The sequence below is a fragment of the Lithobates pipiens genome, unplaced genomic scaffold (assembly GCF_037356315.1).
Source record: "Lithobates pipiens isolate NorthernLeopardFrog02 unplaced genomic scaffold, aLitPip1_a1.2 Scaffold_22, whole genome shotgun sequence".
In the NCBI taxonomy this organism is placed as follows: Eukaryota; Metazoa; Chordata; class Amphibia; order Anura; family Ranidae; genus Lithobates; species Lithobates pipiens.
In genome coordinates this window covers 35,619,268-35,628,231 of record NW_027507784.1, presented here as the reverse complement: position 1 = coordinate 35,628,231, position 8,964 = coordinate 35,619,268, and the positions used below count along the sequence as shown (strand labels likewise).

At 44.4% G+C, this 8,964-nt stretch overlaps 1 protein-coding gene across 1 annotated transcript; it reads left to right on the top strand.

The window, feature by feature from the left end:
- Positions 1-1,114: 1,114 nt before the first annotated feature.
- On the top strand, positions 1,115-8,761 carry LOC143925374 (uncharacterized). Its single transcript, XM_077449940.1, has 4 exons — positions 1,115-1,132; positions 4,262-4,549; positions 6,882-6,969; positions 8,169-8,761. Exons 2-4 carry the CDS (start codon positions 4,270-4,272, stop codon positions 8,434-8,436), a joined length of 636 nt encoding a protein of 211 aa, XP_077306066.1. The 5' UTR covers positions 1,115-1,132; positions 4,262-4,269; the 3' UTR covers positions 8,437-8,761.
- The last annotated feature ends 203 nt before the right edge of the window (positions 8,762-8,964 follow it).

Here is an 8,964-nt window from a genome sequence, read left to right as displayed (position 1 = left end):
TCCAATAGGACACCGTAGGTTTTCCAACACAAGAGAATACATTTGCGTGCATAAAACAAAGACAGGAAAATCATAGTCCTCTGTGCCTTCCGGGGCGCCAACTCCTCCACCAGTCCAAGCAAACATGCCGCGACCGTGACAGGAATCGGCACCGAAAGCACTGTTTGTATAGTGTGCGTCACTCCCTTCCAGAAGTCCTTTATCTGCCGGCACTGCCAAAATATATGATCAAAGTCAGCGTGGCTATCCGTGCAGTGCCAGCACCCTGCTGTACCCGTACCATATATCCCAGCTATCCTTGCAGGGGTATAGTATACCCAGTGTAAAATTTTAAATTGAATGAGCCTGTCTCTGACTGACACCAGGGTTTTAAACGGGTAAAAGGCAAAGGTATAATGAGCTAATATGCACCGCATACTAGCTCATTATGAAATACTTACCTAAGAACGAGGCATCGGCATCTGATCCCGGTCACCGCCGAGGGAGCTGACATTTTCCCCTCTGGTGTGTCCTCAAGGTTCGCAGCTCCGGCGATGTGAGTGGCTGGAGACGCGATGACATCACTCCCACGCATGCACGAGGGAGTCTTCTTCCCGGAAAGGTCCAGCAGCGTCCGCTGGACCTTCACATCGCATGCGCCACTGACCTCAGCCGCTGCATGCAAAGAAAATATCTCCTAAATCGTACAGCTTTATTCAGCAAAAGATAAATCAAGCAAAAGAAAAGACAGGCTTGTCTTGTTACAAAGGTGCACACATAGGAAACGTTCAGCCCCTGCAGCCAATAGGCTGATGTGCACAGTACACAGCTCTAGCCAGAGCAATGGTCTTTTATATGGTTTAGCACAATCCAGCAATGGCGCTCTCCTCCCAACATGCTGATGTCTTTCACTCCAAGCACCCAGCTCCACTGACCTTTCCAGACCGGCTGACTAATAAGCAGGTCTGAAGGGGAAGAGAGAGAGAGAGAGAGAGAGAGAGAGAGAGAGAGAGAGAGAGAGAGAGAGAGAGAGAGAGAGAGAGAGAGAGAGAGCGATGTTTGGCGACAGTATCAGCAGGAAGCCGGAAGAGAAGCTCTGAATGCAATTATTTTTTTTTTAATTACTCACAAGTGAGAGATCCAGAACACAGGGGTAAGCACATTCTACATAAAAATAACTGTCATTTATGATAGCAATGATATCAAAAGAAATTTGATTTTTTTTGTGCTAAAAGAAGTGAACTTTCACTTTAGGTTTTGACAAACCATTGCTGATCTGGTTCACAAAACTAACAGATCTATGCGCTCTGAGCGCCGTCTCTCAGCATTTGTATATGTCTTCCGTAGTTGTCATTTATAGAGACAGAAGGAGAAAGATAGAGATGTAGCAGAGCTCCAGTAACACAAGACAAACTGTTTGATAAGATATAACGGTCAGAATGTAAAGTGAAGAAGAAATATTCTAGTGTTTGTATAGAACAGGCATGTCCAAAGTCTGACCCGTGTTCTGTTTTCGAATGGCCCGCCTGGTAATTTGGACGTGCATATCTTTTGTGGTCCCCAACAAATCCCTGAGTGCTGGGGGCCACAAAAGATATACATGCTGACTGCCTTGGAGGGGACAGGGAGGGGGTGGGACGCAGGTGCTTTGCTAGGTCTGCAAAAGATCTGGGGCTAGAGCCCATAGCACCAACCTTTTGTATGCCAGAGGGGGAAGGGGGGGGTAAGCAATTTTTCACAGGCGATGGCTGGTGTTAGCGCTTCAATCATCATGGCACAATGGTTGATATGGTGTCAGGGTGATTGAAGATCTGAAATGGCCCTCTATATGAACAATAGGGTAACTCAGTTACTATGCAGACAGCAGATCAAACACATTGGTCTGTTTGAGATACCAAAAACAGTAAATAGGCCCTCCTTCTAATGATTAAACCTAAAAATATTAAGTCACACATTTATATATATATATATATATATATATATATATATACAATTTTATTAGAAAGTCCTCACAATGGTTTCCTTGAAGCTCCTTGCTATAAATATTATATTTCAAAATCTCCACCACACACGTCACCTGCCACCATTTGCAGATTGTCACTTGCCACGTCCCCGGCCACCAAGTGTGGGTTGTCACTTGCCAACTGATGTGGATTGTCACTTGCCATGCCAGCCAATGCCACCAAATGTACATTGACGCTGCATTGGTGGCAGGCTGACCGCACTGGTCCATTTAGTGAGAGCAGGAGAGCGATGATGCGGGGCGGGCAGTGAGAGGTCATCTCGCTGCTTCCCGCCACACCTCCGACATTGAAGCAAGGGGGTCTGGCTGCAAAGTTGAGCTCCACGATGACAGGAAGAATGTGACCTCCACTCCACTGTGCTGTGAGGGCGGAAGAACACTGATGTGTGATGGGCACTGAGAGATGATATAATCTCTCTGCTGCTCACTGCACCTCGCTTCCAAATTGAAGAGGTCCGGCTGTGAAGAGCGCTGATGCAGAGCATACAGAGAGAGATATCTCTGTTCGCCCGCTCGCTTATCTCTTCTGCTCCGCCTTTCTCATACAGTCAGCCCGCCTGCTGCAGCAGCCGCAACCTGCTGGTTAGGCAGGTACCCTGCAACAAGAGCCTCTGGGCTATGGGCCCCAGATTCGGTGCTGTAGCCCCAATGGCCACCCCCTAGCAATGCCACTGGCGGGATGAGTGCCGTACGTACAGAAGAATTAATTCCTGGCAATGGTGGGGCTGCATTCCTGGCAATGGTGGGACTGCATTCCTGGCAACGGGGGTGCTGCATTCCTGGCAACAGGGGTGCTGCCTTCCTGAAAATGGGGGTGCTGCATTCCTGAAAATGGGGGTGCTGCATTCCTGGAAATGGGGGTGCTGCATTCCTGGCAACGGTGGGGCTGCATTTATGGGCACTGACCCTTATTTTGCTTCACAGTTTTTTTATTTAAACTTCCCTCTTGTGAAGGTGCGTGTTATACGCCGATAAAAACGGTATATCCAAATAACACGCGCAAGCTCATCTCTTCACCACACACAGCCACAAAGGCAAGAGAATTCTTGCTGGGCAGTGTATTAGTACTCGGACGAACACACTTAGACCGAATTTTAATGGTTCAAAGAATGTCAGGCAAAATGGTCGGCCCTCACGCACATTCACTGCCTCAAATCTGGCCCTCTTTCAAAAAAGTTTGGACACCCCTGGGAACAATGGTAGTGAAATATAGCTAACTTACAATGTCAGTCTTGATTTCATTGTGATGTACCATAAGCACTACCGAAGGATAACAGAAAATGCAGATTATGCTGAAAAATCTGGTATTATCTGTGGACATACAGCTGTGGACGCCTGACTACCTCACCTTTATGAGGTTGTTGGACAAATTTCCCTTCCAGCCTCTCCATCTATTTTGGATGTTTTCTTATTCATAATACAGCTCTAATTTTGCACCCGTAAAAATGAGCCCCATGTATGTTCAACCCCCACAATGTCATTAGTTGATATGTTCCTCACTATCAAAACCAATGGAATTGGGTGGCCCTGTCATTTGCTTCCAAGCAACCAACAATGGGGATGGGGGAGCAGTAAAAATTGCTGCCTCAGGTGGCATCTGCCCCTGGCATGACTCTGTTGGTGGTAACTTACAAAAACAAAAAAGTGATGGGAAATCTCTAAGGCCCCTTTCACACTAACGTCCCGTTCAGGCCCGCCTGTCAGTTTTTCAGGCGGACCTGAACGGGTGCTCCATAGAGCTCTATGGAGCGTCGGATGTCAGCGGTGACATGTCCGCTGACATCCGACCCGCTCCGATCCGAAAAAGTGTGACGGAGGAAAAAGCTATTTTTCCATCCGTCTGCGGATCGGATCGGGTGACGACGGGCACTGCGGTCCGTCGTCATCCGATCTCCCATAGGGGAGAGCGGCGCTGTGACAGGTCCGTCCCTGCACAGTGTGCGGAGACAGACCTGTCATCTCCCTGCTCAGCGGGGATCGGCGGAGTGATCCTCGCTGAGCAAACGGACATCCACGGGGCGGATCAGAACTGATCCGCCCCGTGTGAAAGGACCCTTAAAAAAAAAAAAAAACTGACAATAGTTCTAACTCTTTACTACCCTATAAAAAAAATAAAAAAATAGCTGGAGTTAAACTTTAAATAACAATCCACGACAGATTTATTGGTTTGGCCAACTACAGAAAATATAATTCCTTGCTCAGGATAGGATTAGAGGGAATCACAAAATGTGAACTTGATAATGATTTCTCTTTTCATAGATCTGGACATGGATCACTTCATTGATAGACACCGGGCAGCTCTGATAAGCCGGGTCCCCAGGGTGGAGCGCATCCTGGATCATCTACTGCAGAATGGTCTGTTGACAGATGAACAGTATGACAATGTGCGCTGTACGCCAACATCTCAGGACAAGATGAGACAACTCTACCAGTATGTCAGAGGTTGGGCTAATTCCAATAAGGACATCTTCTATGAGGCGCTAAGAACAAATAATGTGCCTCTCATCCAAGACCTGCAAAACTCTGAGATGGTACATAGAGCCAATAGTAAGTATCTGTTTTTTACATATTGATTAACAATACACTGTACATTTGAAACATTTGGTCAGACACTTGCAGGGCTGATAGAACCTACCTACCTATGGGTGTTCCTAGGATTCCTAGACCTGAATTCTGCAATATGAAAGTCCTCCACCAGCCAGAAGAGCTTAGCAATTAGTCATCATCTGATGCTGATTACAGGGAGGCTATTAACCACTTCAGCCCCAGAAAAATGGACCCCCTTCCTGACCAGAGCACTTTTTGCGGTTCGGCACTGCGTCGCTTTAACTGGCAATTGCGCGGTCATGCGATTTTGTACCCAAACAAAATTGACGTTCTTTTTTTCCCACAGAGCTTTCTTTTGGTGGTATTTGATCACCTCTGCGGTTTTTGTTTTTTTGCGCTAGAAACAAAAAAAGAGCAACACTTTTGAAAAAAAAGCAATTTTTTTACTTTTTGCTATAATAAATATTCCCCCAAAAAATAAAAAATAAACTAATTTCTTTCTCAGTTTAGGCCGATATGTATTCTTCTATCATATTTTTGGTAACAAAAAGGCAATAAGTGTATATTGATTGGTTTGCGCAAAAGTTATAGCGTCCACAAAATAGGGGATATTTTCATGGCAGTTTTGTTATACATTTTTTTATATTAGTAATGGCGGCGATCTGAGATTTTTTATCGTGACTGAAACATTGCGGTGGACACATCGGACACTTTTGATACTATTTTGGGACCATTGACAATGCAGTGATTACTGTATAAATGACACTGGCAGGGAAGGGGTTAAACACTAGGGGGCGATCAACGGGTTAAGTGTGTCTTAGGGAGTGATTCTAACTGGGGGGGGGGGGGCTCACTAAAACATGACAGAGATCTCTGCTCCTGATGACAGGGAGCAGTAGATCCCTGTCATGTTGTTATGCAGAACAGGGAAATGCCTTGTTGTTTTGCACCTCCCTGTTCTGTCTCACTGTGTCACGATCGCGGTCCCCCGGCAGACATCGAGTCCGCGGGACCAGCGGGCACGCTGAGGGAGTACACGGCGGTCTGCGTCCACTAAGCCGTTTCTTAAAGGGAACGTACAGGTACGCCCATTTGCGCAGCCGTGCCGTTGTGCCAACGTACATCGTCGTGCACTGATCGGCAAGCAGTTAAGCCACTTTAATGATAAGTGAAGACTAGGAATGATCCAATTTGATGGCAACAGATTTGTGTGACTATCTTGGTTACTTGGGGAGCCACAGGCCAGTCTGAATAATGTGTCTGGGTTTCAGTCCGCCTGAAACCCGGACACATGATTAAAAACCCGGACTGTCCAGGTAAATCCTGGACCGGTGGGCAACCCTATGTACACTAGACCTATCAAAATTAGCCTCAGTCCCTACCCTGTTGGCAAGTTCCATTTTTACTTTCCCCCCGCCTTCTTTTTCCGCATCTGCTTGCCTCTGTATTAGCATAAACAGGAACGTATTGCTAAGCAGAATGTTCTGTTCATGAAGCCACTGGCTGAGGGAGGTTGAATGAACATCCAATCCTCCTTATAGGCTGGAGGGTGGCTTTAAATGAGCCTGTACTTTGAAAATTAAGAACAAGGTAACAGGTCCACTTGACAGCCCCTATTTCACCCTCATAACACAGCCCCCCCCCCCCCCCCCCACCCACCCCACACACCCATTCCACCACTACTAATAATAATCTTCTCTGCTCATTTCACCTTTATATGTTTATGTATGTGTTTCAGTTGACATTGACTGGTCTTAAGTGCAGTGAAAAAAATATCATATGATAAACTTCTATAGCAGGGGTAGGCAACCTGGGTAGGGGTAGGCAACCTGAGGCCCTCCAGCTGTTGTGGAACTACATTTCCCATGAGGCATTGCAAGGCTGGCAGTTACAATTACTCCCAGAGGCATGATGGAACTTGTAGTTCTGCAACAGCTGGAGGGCCCCAGGTTGCCTACCCCTGTTCTATAGCATCATCCTCGCTTTTTTTTTTGTACTTCCAAATCTTAAACAACATAGGGGGTTATTTATGAAAGGCAAATCCACTTTGCACTGCAAGTGCACTTGAAAGTAAAGACACTCTAAATCCGAGGGGTAGATCTGAAATGAGGGGAAGCTCTGCTGATTTTATCATCCAATCATGTGCAAGCTAAAATGCTGTTTTTTATTTTCCTTGCATGTCCCCCTCGAATCTACAGCGACTGCACTTCCAAGTGCACTTGCAGTGCAAAGTGGATTTTTCTTTAGTAAATAACCCCCCATAGAGTTGTAGATTTGCTTCTGCCTTGATTAATACAACTATATTATAAACAAAATCTATCCTCTCTTTCAGATCCAAGGCTACAAGAAACCTGCACAACTGATGCATCATCGCCAACAGAACGTTCAATGAAACAGGAAGAGAAGGCAAAGAATAAAGTGTAAATATATGTCATTTTCAACAATCAGTCACTGAATGATTCACTACAAATGTGTTTAGAAGTCAGTGGGCCGGTGTGCAAGATTAAACCTTGGGCTCCATTGCTTAACGACTTAAAGTGATACTAAAGCGCGGTCGCGAGACACTGCACCCAAACAAAATTTGTGTCCTTTTTTTCCCACAAGTAGAACTTTCTTTTGGTGGTATTTCATCACCTCTGTGGCTTTTATTTATTTTTTGCGCTATAAACAAAAAAAAATCAACAATTTAAAAAAAAGTACTTTTGCTATAATACATATCCTCCCCAAAAAAAAAATAATAAAAAAAAAAAAAAATATATATATATATATATATATATATATATATATATATATATATATATGTATGTGTGTATATATATATATATATATATATATATATATATATATATATATATATAAACTAATTTATTCATCAGTTTAGGCCAATATATTTTCTTCTACATATTTTTTGAAAAAAAAATTGCAATAGGCATATATTGATTGGTTTGCGCAAACGTTATTGCGTCTGCAATCTACGGGATAGATTTAGGGACATTTTTTTTAATTATTTTTACCGATAATGATGGCAATCTACAATTTATTTATTTTTTTTAGCCAAACTGAGACATTGCGGCGGACAGATTTGACCCCAAATTACACTTTTTGGGGGACCAATGACATTATTACAGTGCTAAAAAAAAAAAAAAATGCACTGGTCAATGTAAAAAAATAACACGGGCGTTAAAGGGGTTAACCCTAGGGGGCGATCAAGGGGTTAAGTGTGTTCCCTCAGCATTTTCTAACTGTGGGGGGGGTGGGTGGGCTACCTAGGACATGACAGAGATCACTGTTCCCGATGACTGGGAACAGTAGAGCTCTGTCCTGTTACTAGGCAGAACAGGGAAATGCCCTGTTTACAGTGCAGTTCCCCGTTCCGTCTCTCCTCGCCGCAGGCGGACATCAAGTCTGCAGGACGCGTGGCGGGCACGTGCGCACCCGCTATCCTGCTTTTGCGGACTGACATATAGATACGTCAGTTTGCGCAGGAAACACATGCTGCCGACGTATCGGCAAGCAGTTAATCATTGTACATGTTCCGCTTGTCAGATATTTGCTCCCTTTAAGGCATGCTATGGTTTCCAATGAAAACGTAAAATATCACGTTTATTTCTTGTTCCAGGCTGGCACCTACCTACCTGAGGGATGCACTAACCTGTTTATGTTGTCTGGACATCTTCACGGATCCGGTGACCCTGCCATGTGGACATACCTACTGTATGGCCTGCATTACCAAAACATGGGAGAACCAGCATGAGAGAGAAGCATCTTGTCCTGAATGTAGAAGATCGTATCTGAAGAAGCCTGAGCTACATAGGAACTACAGAATGTGTGAATTAGGTGAGGCCTACCGGCTTCATCAAGAAGATGCTTCCCATAACAGCGAATAATACGTTGCTCATGTAGAAAGTCATGTGGATGAAGATTAATATCACTTCCTGCAATTATAAGCCTTTCTCTACTTTTGAAAACGAGAGTAGAGTATATTTTCTCTGAGTGAATATGAGTTTTTACCGATGCGTTTAACCACCTCCCCTCCCCCACACCTGTTCACCCTCTATGGACCAGAGCAATTTTTACATTTCAACTATGGACCTGATTATTCAGCGATAACTTTGTCATTACAAAAGATAACAAGGTAATACATATATTGTTTACATTTTTTTTTAAAACAAACAATGTTTTCTTTTCATGATATTAAAAAGTGGTAGTAAAGTTGTTTCAGTATTTTTTTCCTACAGGTACTGTAGGCTTGTAATGGAGCTTGCCTGTGGGTAAAATTAATATTTCCTAAACGTGCGTTATTTAGGAGATATTCCCACAGTTTGTGTGTGGGGGGAGATCACGGAGACGGTGAGAGGGAGACAAATAGGCCGACTCATAGCCCTTGTACACACGGTCGGAAATTCCAACGGAAA

What these genes read in the sequence shown, in the direction of transcription:
- LOC143925374 (XM_077449940.1), top strand. Translation starts at nt 4,270, where the DNA reads ATGGATCACTTCATTGATAGACACCGGGCAGCTCTGATAAGCCGGGTC. An exon ending in GATGGTACATAGAGCCAATA is followed by an intron (nt 4,550 to 6,881) that starts GTAAGTATCTGT and finishes CCTCTCTTTCAG; the next exon opens with ATCCAAGGCTACAAGAAACC. An exon ending in GAGAAGGCAAAGAATAAAGT is followed by an intron (nt 6,970 to 8,168) that starts GTAAATATATGT and finishes TTCTTGTTCCAG; the next exon opens with GCTGGCACCTACCTACCTGA.